We start from the raw sequence: 11,442 nt of genomic DNA on the forward strand, positions 1-11,442 counted from the left end.
TAAGCGCAGAATATCACAAATTATCATAAAGTTGACTTTCAGATTTTTCTTGAGAAAAATTTGGTATCAATTTATATACCTCTTTTGAAGAATTGCGATCCATGGGCTAAAAACCCAAAATATAAGTCACTGGTAAGTATAATATTAGCTGTGCAATGTACAATGATGTAATATGGAGTTTGTATATTAATAATAAACACAAATAATGGTTATCAAAATATAATTTGTAGAATAAATGTTCTAAATTCTTTCTCTTAGATTATCACCTAGTTTAATATTAAAAATTCCCACGCTATTCGCAATTTTTTTAATGAATTCCAGATTTTCAGAGGATACAAATAAACAAAAAGATAAATTTTGCAGGTCAGTTACCATATATAATAATAATAATGAATTTAACTCTTACAATTGCATCTCCCAGATTTCAAGAATTTGACAAATATAAGTAAATTTTTTAATCCAATTATCACAATATTGTTCAGATTAAATCACTATTTTTAACAACTTATTTTTTTACTTCTCACTTTCTATAAAGAAATTAAACGAAAACAACTAAAAGTTCATTTAAAGAATACTTCAATAAAACTATATTTCAACAAGTTGCTTTACTGACAAATAAACATATGATAAGAAAAGACCTGATATTTCAGAAGATACATACTTTAATAAATACAGACATATGCAATTATTTATAACAGTATAGTCAATATTTTTTCACTATTTATACATATATATTCCGACGAAAAAGTCTATGAAAATCAGCAATCTACTTTTAACATGAAAATTAAATTAAATATTCGTAGATGACATTATTTTCATACATTTTCTTTAATTGGTCTAATACTCTTGTATTTTCCATAATTACAGTGAACTCTCCACACTTCCTTTAAAAATATTGATTTTTTCTGAAGAACTAATTTTCAAAATTGCTCTACAATTAGGATACAAGTGAAACATAGTTTCTTTGACTCCTTTTTTTTTCACAATGGATTGAACAGTACAATCATTTAAAGCAAGCTCTAAGGCTTTTTCTTCTGTTAAGTTGTTGAATTCGTCACGTAAAATCTTTATGTTTACATTTTTTCCTCCAATCTAAAATCATAAAATATAACATTCTCTTAATCAATACATTTGTGTGAATATATATAGATTCATAAATATGAATGATTTATATAACCATTATTAACACATCCAGTGAATAATTTGGATCGACAACTGGCCATTTTTGATTGAGAATATTTTTTTCCCAATCAATTAGATGAGATGTTTTATTAATTCTTTTTTCAGCACTGATGAGACCTGCCCACAATTCACAAGCAAAATGAGGAGCAATTGGGGCCAACATTAAGAATTGGGCAGCAAGAGCTAGTTCATATTCACTACTCAATCCTATGAAATCATTTTTTACCTTCTAAAATATATATAAAAACTGATGTGAAAATATTCATATTTAAAATAACGTTTTATTTTTATCATAAAGAAAAAATACTTTTATATATTTTGTTAGTGTTTGCATTCTTGATATCGCTACACTTAATTGGTTTGTGAAATTATAATTAAAAGTCGTCTCTGCAACATATAAATTTCTTTGTTCCCATAATTCAATTTCACTTTTTTTAAATTCCTCTGAACTTAATATTTTTTCACTATTTATGACATCGTTACGTGATTTAATTAAGTCATTCATCATTTGCCAAAGTTTAAGTTGCCAATTTAATATCCCCGGAAACGCTAAAAAATACAAAATGTTAATTGTAGTAAATCAAAAATATATTGAGAGCGAACTGCATGTACAAATATTTGATATGCCGTACTTTGAGTCGACCAATTTCTATGTGAAGTTGGAGCAACATCTGCTAACATCAAGAGCCGAGTAGTATCACATCCATATTCACTAAACACTTCAGATGGGTTGACTCCATTGTATTTAGATTTGCTCATTTTTTCCCAATTGATTTCCACGGGGAGATTATCATCCAATGTTACAGCAAGACCTTTCTTTTCGTCAATTATTTTTACTTCACTTTCAGAAATATATTTTTGACTGTGTTTAATTTTATATGATTTTCCTTTTACCATTCCCTGAACTAAAAGCCTTCGAAATGGTTCACTTTCTGGAGTTTTTCCAATAGAATGTAAAAAATGACTTATAAAACGCGCATAATATAGATGTAAGACTGCGTGTTCTTTTCCACCAATATACAAATCCACAGGCATATTTTTCCAAGCAAGGTCACTACAAAATGGAGCCGAGGTATTTCCGGAATCCAAATACCTGAAGTAATACCATGAAGAATCTACAAACGTATCCATCGTGTCGGTTTCCCTAATTGCATCTCGCCCACAATCTGGACAATGAGTACTGATCCATTCTTCGCCCTTTTTAAGTGATTGAGCAAACTTTATATGGGGTAACGTTACAGGAAGATTTTCAAAAGTGACGGGTTTTTGTCCACACGATTTGCAATATATTATCGGTATTGGTGTACCCCAATATCTTTGTCGAGATATCAGCCAGTCTTTTAATTTTGAACTAACTAAATAACCACCAACTTTTTTTAACTGTGCTGTTTCGCAAACTTTTTGTCGAATTACTTTAAGCTGGCTTTCAGATGCGATATTAAAAGATTTATTGTTATTTGGCAAAGAAGCAATAGATGCAAAATACTCATCCGTCTCATTCAGTTCTGGACAACCTATGTGCGCATTACAACCCTCAGCAAACATGATTTGATTTGTTATGAAAATCGGAAGGTTTTCATTGGTTATTGGATTGGTTGCTGTAACCCACAATCTTTTAAAATTGTCATTTTCCTGAGATATTAAATCTTTTTTATTCAAGAAACTTGTGTGAGGTACTGCCAAAAATTTTGCACACAAGAGAGATTCCGGCTTATCAGTCCAGCCTGTTAATACTTTTATATATTGAAGTGGTTGTTTATCATAACATAACGAAAAATCAATAGATATTCCATTACACTCCCCAATCCAATGTTTTTGTAATTGAATTATATCTTTCCAACCTAATAGTCCCGGATCACCAAGACCATCATACAACTGCTTAGCGAAACGTGTGGTTTTTATAAACCATTGATTTAAAAGTCTCTTTTCAACTTTGGCTCCAGAGCGCCACGAATGTCCTCTAGCATCAACCTGCTCTTCAGCTAGAACCGTCTGGTCAACTGGATCCCAATTGACGAAAGCCTAAAAATATACATTTATATATGTACTTCACATGCACAAAAACACTTAATATTGTAATTGGAAACCATTGACGAACTTCTTTTTTATATGCCAAGCCTGCATTATAAAGTTCTAAAAATAAATACTGAGTCCATTTGTAATAGGAAGCGTCAGATGTGTTGATTTCTCTATCCCAATCAAAGTCGCATCCGAGACATAGCAATTGTTCTTTCATTTTGTTGATGTTTTGCCTTGTCCAGTCGCATGGTTGCACTTCCCTTTCAATTGCAGCGTTTTCGGCAGGCAATCCAAAAGCATCCCAACCCATGGGATGTATTACGTTCATTCCGATCATTTTCTTGAATCGGGCGATACTATCGGATATTGCATACACTCTGACATGCCCCATGTGTAAATTACCAGAGGGATATGGGAACATTGATAAAATATAACATTTTTTCCCATTTTCAACTGAAATTTTGTTTGCATTCAATACATAATCTTTCCAGTAACGCTCTATGTTTATCTTTGTTTCAGAATTCAATTTCTCTCCCTAAACAAAATAAATTAAAGATATACATATACAAGATATCAATGATTTTCCCAATTCATGCAACATGTCTAAAGATAGATAAAAACAATCAAGAAAACTAAATTAAATTGTGTAAAATTTAAGTTATCCTGAATTATGTAGTGAATTTATAAATAATATATTTGCTGGGATTATTTTTTGATGAACATAATTATAAAAACTATGACTGAATGTTATGTAATTGTCAAAGTCCAATATAATAATACCCATTTGTAAAGGCCTCGTGCAACTGGACGCGCCGATTGCATTGCAATAGAATTGAACTTAACCTAAACCAGCCTCAAAATTATCCACGGACAAACCTATACAATTTTGACATTAGTCTAAAACAACGAATTCCAGGCCAATAGCTATTTAAATTTTTGTTTGAATACAAGATGGATAAGAAAAAAGTAAGAAGAGGTTAGTAAAAAACTAGTTTTTGATCACTTAAAAATAATCGACGGTATATTGATAAATTGCTATCAATTAGTGGTGAACAGAAACACCATGGAGAACTCAAAGGTTTTTTATTTTCAAATCCAAATGACCAACGAATATAATTTACTTTTTCTGCAGAACACACAAGACAATTGTAAGGTTCTCGGATTTTGTTTAATTTTTTATTACTTAATATAAATATTATAAACATAAAATATCAAAAATATAGAAATAATTTAAAAGGTCAAAATAAAATAGTGAAATACTCTTTTAAAAAAATTATTACTTCCGGTTTACGAATTTTAACCAAAACCTTATCAACTCTAAGTGAGTACATAAAGAAAAAATGTAAATTTTCAACTTGATACGGTAAAAATCGTGTGGTCACTTTTTTTTAATTATGTAAGAGGAAAAAATCCCACTTCCGGTTTATTAAATTTAATGAGTTTGTTTAATTTTCATCACATTGATACAAAGATTATACATATTTGAATTTTCTCATGAAGAGCACATATTGTCCGAGCCAAAAAACCCACATGGCCGTGTTTTGGGCTCTTACGGGCGCGCACTCATTTTACGAGGCGCGCTCATCTGTCAAACGAGACGACCGCCATCCGCCAGCCGAGACGGTCTTGGCGTGGCTGATCTACTTTGACTGACCAGCCAGCGTACTAATCCACAGCCCCCGCCATAAAGGGACACAGGCGAGAGGCGAGAGGCCCCGAGAAACTACCCGGCTCACCATCTGCTCCTTAATAAACAAGGATACCTTGACTTGCCGTGTCTAATTTCCCACCCCGCCCTGTTCCAGCACTTGCTCCAGAGCGAGCTGAACGAGAGACGACGACACACACACACACACAGCCGCTGGTCACCCCATACATACGACACACACACACACATTCAGCTGCTGAAGCTATCGTTCACATATATTCTAGGGTAAACGGACTACTAGTCATATGTGAACCGGTCACAGGACAACCGGTTGCTCTAGATCGGTCACACGTGATCACCCGTCACACTCTAAAACTGGTCACACCCGAAAATTGGTCACGAAAAAACTGGTCACACCCAAAAATTCGACCAATTTTTAATTTTAGGGTGTGACCAGTTTTAGTGTGACGGATGATCACGTGTGACCGGTTCACATTTGACTAGTAATCACCGAACCATATTCTAGTATATAAAATTTATAATTTCTATTGTGTACATGTAAAAAAAAATTCAGTGTGATCTGTTGAGCGGTTTAACAGATAATTCAATCCAAAATGACATCTATAAGGGAAGGTACCACTTCTGGTCAATTTCAAAATTTACGTTCTATCGATAAGCATTTCAGTAACCAACAGAACTAACAGTGTTCAAATAATTCCCAAAATACACAAACACAAATTTCTTTTACATCATGAAAACGTGATCAGTGACCGATGCCAAGTTTGAATCAGTAAAAATCTCGAGTTCGACTTTTCGCATGATCACAAAATTTCATCTATTGTCTGTAAATAAATAATTTACATTCCAGCATTAGAAATCATAAGATTACAGCTATATAGCACATCTTGCCTAAAAGACATTCTCTTATTTCTAATTTCAGACTGCTTTAATACATACATACATATGTATATAGTGAGAACACAGAAAGTAATATCATTGAAAGGATTTTATTTAAACAAATGACCTTTACTTACATATATAGGCAAAATTTTATCAAAAAATGTTTCATCAAGCGTAAAATTATTCAATTACATTATAAATCTTTTAATTACAAGCCAAATTACTTGACTTTTTAGTACCCGAGTAGTAAGAGTATGTATGGCTAAGGATGGATACAAGAAATTTGCAAAACTAGTTTTCAACTCAAACAATAAATTCTTAACCAAGCAGATACTCGTACTAACCGAATACTTAAAAAGTCGAATAATTTGGCATCCCTACTTTGATATTGGGCCAACTCTTTCAATGCAAAAGATACTTGTGCAAGAAAGTCTCTTGGCGGGGGCATGAGGGGGATTTGCCTCCCCCCCTCCTAGATTTGACCAGGTCATGAATGTGCATGTCATTTTATGAAATATTACTCATTTTTATTAAAAGCTTAGATCAGCAGAAACTTACAAATCCTGAATGTCGATTAGAAGCTTCTTAAAAAGTTTTCATAGAAAACAACCACAAATTGGCCAACTTTTGCCCCCCCCCTGGAAAATCTGAAATGACGAAAAAGGCTGAACAGGCACAATAATATACATAAAAAAAACTCATACTCGTCTGACAAACTTAAAAAGAAATAACTGTTGATTCCGATACTTCTTGTTACGAAATTTGTGAAGAATTCAAATTTGCAATTCAAAATAATTCATAAATCAATATATTTATGAAATGTATGTATGTATGTATGTACTCCAATTGCAAATTTGAACATCAATGAGGACGGTTCAACTTTATGAGAATGAAATGGGCATTAATAAAATAAACGTGTAATTGACATGTTTAAAATCATTTATTTAATTCATGGTAGGTACATTGACCTTCAACACTAAACCAGTAACGTTGAGGGTCAGTCAAACGATTATTAAACTAGTATCATTAAACGTTTTTGAAACATCAACTCACATAAGAAATATTAATTAAGGAATATAGATAGGATTATATTAAAAAGTCAATATAGTTCGTAGAAACCTTCCCAATCTTTCACATAGACGACAAAGATAAATGTATCACCCGTAAAATTGAAAAACCACAAGCGCGTGAGAAATTATATAAAAGGGAGTGAAAAATTGCGTTCAGCAAGAAATTACAAACAAAGTCCAACATCCATATACATAACATATTAGAGTTCAATTGTTGCCAATCTTGTGACCTGCTCACCATCACTATTTTACTTCACATTTTTCAAAAAATAATACTATGTCAAGGTTCAGTTATATATCACATTATATTAAAAAAAATGTAGCACATTATTCAAGGGTACAGCGCGCCCCCAACACAATTCAACAATTATTTTAATAAACCCCCCCCCCCTAGCTGAACTAGTGGTATCAAATTACCAATCTATTAGCTGTTTCCAATAGTAATTACCAATCCAATAGTGATTTCAAATTACCAATCCACTGAAATTCTTAAGCGGAGCAATGTAAAAAAACTGCAATATTTACCGACAAATTAATCATTTCGCCGAATATTATTACAGAAAATAGAGAATTAATGACAATTGTAGTGAATTTTGCAGTTATGAGAATCACAGTACTAGTAAATAAAACATTCATCTTCAATTTAGGTTTCCCTGGCTTTGAATTATGTACACAATAATATGCAGTATTTTATATCGACAAGTTGATACTTTATTTATATGTGTACATGGCCTGCAAATTTAATTTAATGGATTTTGGCTAGGAGAGAGTTAAAGCTTTGATTTAGACGTACGTACCTTAAAATGTTATAAATACGCATTTATATAATAATGTAAAAAAATGTTTTGCCGAAAAAGCTTTTATTATAACAGGCAATCCTCAATATACATTTTTCTACTAGAAAATTCTTATTTTTAAAAAAACAACAGCAAATTATATATAATGCTTTGATAATCAGTGACATTCATATGTAGCGAGTATCTTTTACATAACGTGTCCTAGTCGCGTTTGAAAATCTCGATTTGATAATTGATTATCCTGTGACAGCAAAGTGAATTTGCAAAAAAATTCATCTTCAAAATTGATGGTAACTTGGTTATTGTGTAAAATTGTATTTTAGTAAACATTAGGGGGAAAAAACATTAGTCAATTTCTACGTAAAAAAATTTATATCAAAAGAATGAATGGAAATGTTTTAATTTTATATTTAATTTAAAATAAAATAACGGAATCGAGACGACTTTTTGAGTAATTATATATTTGTCGAGGAAAATTTAAATGTCTTATTTTATTTATTGTAATTTAATGTGGTGGCAGGTAATCGTTTTATCTTAGTCGAGATTCAACGAGGCGTCAAAATTTAGATTCGAATATCTAAATCTAAATTTATCAGCTTGAAGTTTATCAGTTTGGATAGTGTCAGCTCGTGTCGGTTTATATAAATTTTATTATATACACAATATTTTTGAATTTGTCTACACCCATTAAAAATCCATCGCAATAAAGAACTAGTAATACAAATACATATATATATAAATATCTTCAAATAATTTTGCCTCAACAGTCTACAATAAGGCAACTTTACAAATGTGCAAAATTATCACGACTAGACCTCTATAATTATTACAACAATATCAAAATAAAAGGTAGATATCAAACAAAACAGCTTTTTTAATATGTCATAAATATTTTTAAAATAATGCAAATCTCCACGATAGATAATAAAAAAAGAAAATAATATTATTTTAAAATATTTCAATTCGATTAGGAATTGAGCGTCTCGCTTGCGGCGCTTTTCATCAAACTTGGTGTGAGGAGTGGGCGTTACAGGGACGTTAGAGGGAAGCGGAATGCGATCTACTATTGTAAAACTAGTCCGATCTTCCACGGTTCCATGCTGGGACATCTCCAATTGTACAAATAGTATTGCAGATCTCCATCGCCGATGCCAAACTTTAGCGAATTCAAAAACTCTTGATTGTCCATCAAATCCAGAGCGTTGAACACGTCGAAGCCGGCGTTCTTGGCCGATATCAACGCGTCGGTCATCAGGTCGACCCACGACGTCGCGGTGGCGACGTTGTAGAAAGAATACGCGGCCTTCAGCGTCTTGTGTACGGGATGATTCATGATGGTAGACGGCAGCGAATAGTAACTGACGAAGTCGGTGATGGCGCCGTCCTCGTCGGCCACCACGAAGCTGTCTATGATGCCGGTCTTGGGCAGGAACCAGTGCTGGAAGTCGCGCTCGGAGAAGACGGGCGCCAAGTCGAACTTGCTCAGGTAGTCGTTGAGCAGCCGGACGACGGCGGCCACGTCGGCGGCGCGCATCGCCCGGAAGCCCGGCGTCTTGGGCGTCTCGGCCAGCCGGTACAGCTTGAGCGTGCGCTGCATCGTCATGTTCTTGGAGAGGCGCGAGAACTCGATCTCGATCAGCTTCTTGGGGTTGAGCGAGCGGTGCCAGTAGCGGCAGGTGGCGATGGGCTTGGGCAGCACCTTGCCCGCCGTGTACACGCCCTGGAACACGCCCGTCAGGTTGACGCGCCGCGTGATCTCGCGGATCAGCACGGGCGCCACGCGCTTCGACCGCAGCTTCTTGTGCACGCACAGGAAGTTGATCTCCACGACTTTCTGCACGCGGTCGTAGATGCGCAGGTCGGCCGGCACCGCCGAGATGAACCCCACCAGTCGGTTGGACTTGGAGACGCGCACGCCGCAGAGCCACGCGCGTCGCCAGCCCGGCGGCCGCAGCGCCCACTCCAGGAACGCCGGCTGGTAGTCGAACCGGAACATGCAGTCGTCGTCCTCCACGTAGTTCTCGTTCAGCAGCGTGTACACCTCGCGCAGCACTTCGCTCCGCTCCAGCTCCAGCGTCTCCCAGTGGAAGCCCTCGGGCAGGCTGTACGGCTCGCTGCGGATCTCCGCCACGCTCTTCTCCGGCTCGATCGCCTCGCTCACCGACACCAGCTCGTCCATGCGCGGCACCGGCTGCGTCGACCAGAACTGGTACTTTTTCGCTGCCGACGCGCTCTCCCTCTTGCCCGCCCCCCCACCCCCACCCCCACCCCCGCCACCACCACCACCGCCACCACCACCACCACTACCGCCGCCGCTGCGATTCTGCTGCATCGTCATCATCTCCATGGCCAAGCGCAGGTCGAAGTTGAGCAGTTTGCTGATGTTGAGGTGTTCGGCGACGGCGGCGGCGGCGGGGCCGTTGGCCGCGAACGTGGCCGCATCCAACATGCCCGCTGTCGCCCCCTTCTTGCGCTTTTTGTTGCGCTTCTTGGGCGGCTTGATGGGCGCGGCGACCGGCTCGCCACTTCCGACACTTCCGACACCGCTGACACCCTCCGCCGGGTCGACCGACTCGGCCGCCTCGGCCGGCGACTCCCGCATGACTGGTGCTGCTGGTGACAGTGACGAGGTGATATCTACGGCCGAAAGTGACACCGGCGGTCAGCACGCGCCGTCGCCAGGGGCACCGCCACCCGCAGTCGGTACGGCAGCGCTCTACTGCGCTATCATCACACCGTCGCCCGAAACACCCTCGTTGACGACCATCGGCTCTTTGCTCTTTGCTCAATGGCACCGTTAAGAGGGCTGTACACCCGAAACCTTAATTTTGTTACCGTTCCTTTCTTCGATATATATATTGAGTGAATGCGATAATATATATATCAATATATATATTGAGTGAATGCGACAGTTGCGCTTCGACCAGATAAAACGTATTTTAAATTGACAAAATCGAGGTTTCGTATTTTCCTATTTTCTTTTCCAAAACTGATCGACTTTAAATCGACCGTTAAATAAGCACGCTGGACTCGTTTCGTGGGTGTAAAAAAGAGGCGATTTTATAGATGTTTGGTTAGGCTCCTAGCTCCTATAAAAAATAATTAATCAAAAAAATAAAACGATAGATGCACCCCAATGGTAAATATTCATAGAATATTAAAAAATAATTTCTCTAGTGCCATAATTGGGGAAGGGAGAAGTAAAGTACGTTTATATGGACAAGGCGCTGCTGTTCAGTCCTCTTAACACTAGCGAATCTACACCGATATGTACGAAATTTTCCATATTCAGTTCTCACATTGCAACCACAGGTTGCAAAATGGATATGAAAAATTTCATAGATATCGCTAGTGTTATGGAGGATGAACGAATGAGACGACTGGCATGTTAATGCACGTGTTTATTGTATGACAGCTGAAGACAGAGTGAGTAGTAGCTCTCCGAACCCAGCCGGGTTGGTCCCCACTCGCAGGAAGGCAACCAAACTCGACCATGTCGTATAAGCGAGCCGCCACAGTGTTAACGACAATCGTTGCCACGAAAATTGCGAATACGAAATATCTGACACTCCAGATCTCGTTACTACGGTGATTTCCATACTTATTGCTATCAGGCCTCCCTTTTGAAGAAATCTAATCTTGGTGCCCCCCCCCAGGTAATTGGACTATTCGTCACATTGCCGTGGTCACAAAGACAATTTTTGCCATGAAAATCATGAATACTGTACTATGTATATATAAAAACCAACTGTCGATAAATATATTTGATTTCAACGGATGGTTTCGAAAAGGAATTGAAACTCGAATCAAAATAAAGTTAAAGATA

At 37.1% G+C, this 11,442-nt stretch overlaps 2 protein-coding genes across 2 annotated transcripts; both read right to left on the reverse strand.

Moving 5' to 3' along the window:
• Nucleotides 1–204: 204 nt before the first annotated feature.
• On the reverse strand, nucleotides 205–4,206 carry LeuRS-m (Leucyl-tRNA synthetase, mitochondrial). The gene is made up of 6 exons (XM_077429417.1): nucleotides 3,982–4,206; nucleotides 3,281–3,736; nucleotides 1,815–3,204; nucleotides 1,490–1,731; nucleotides 1,178–1,411; nucleotides 205–1,092 (listed from the first exon to the last, which is right to left on the reverse strand). Exons 1-6 carry the CDS (start codon nucleotides 4,021–4,023, stop codon nucleotides 862–864), a joined length of 2,595 nt encoding a protein of 864 aa, XP_077285543.1. The 5' UTR covers nucleotides 4,024–4,206; the 3' UTR covers nucleotides 205–861.
• A 2,468-nt stretch (nucleotides 4,207–6,674) lies between these two features.
• Nmt (N-myristoyl transferase) lies at nucleotides 6,675–10,362 on the reverse strand. The gene has a single exon (XM_077431425.1). It carries the CDS (start codon nucleotides 10,216–10,218, stop codon nucleotides 8,680–8,682), a length of 1,539 nt encoding a protein of 512 aa, XP_077287551.1. The 5' UTR covers nucleotides 10,219–10,362; the 3' UTR covers nucleotides 6,675–8,679.
• Nucleotides 10,363–11,442: the final 1,080 nt, after the last annotated feature.

Source organism: Arctopsyche grandis, chromosome 1 (genome assembly GCF_051622035.1).
Source record: "Arctopsyche grandis isolate Sample6627 chromosome 1, ASM5162203v2, whole genome shotgun sequence".
Classification (NCBI taxonomy): Eukaryota; Metazoa; Arthropoda; class Insecta; order Trichoptera; family Hydropsychidae; genus Arctopsyche; species Arctopsyche grandis.

Excerpts from the sequence above, each read along its gene's own strand:
- LeuRS-m (XM_077429417.1), bottom strand. The coding sequence starts at position 4,023 with ATGCAATCGGCGCGTCCAGTTGCACGAGGCCTTTACAAATGG. Across the intron at positions 3,737-3,981 it reads CACGAGGCCTTTACAAATGG|GGAGAGAAATTGAATTCTGA; the intron begins GTATTATTATAT and ends TATTTTGTTTAG. Across the intron at positions 1,732-1,814 it reads TAGAAATTGGTCGACTCAAA|CGTTTCCGGGGATATTAAAT; the intron begins GTACGGCATATC and ends TGTATTTTTTAG.
- Nmt (XM_077431425.1), bottom strand. The coding sequence starts at position 10,218 with ATGCGGGAGTCGCCGGCCGAGGCGGCCGAGTCGGTCGACCCGGCGGAG.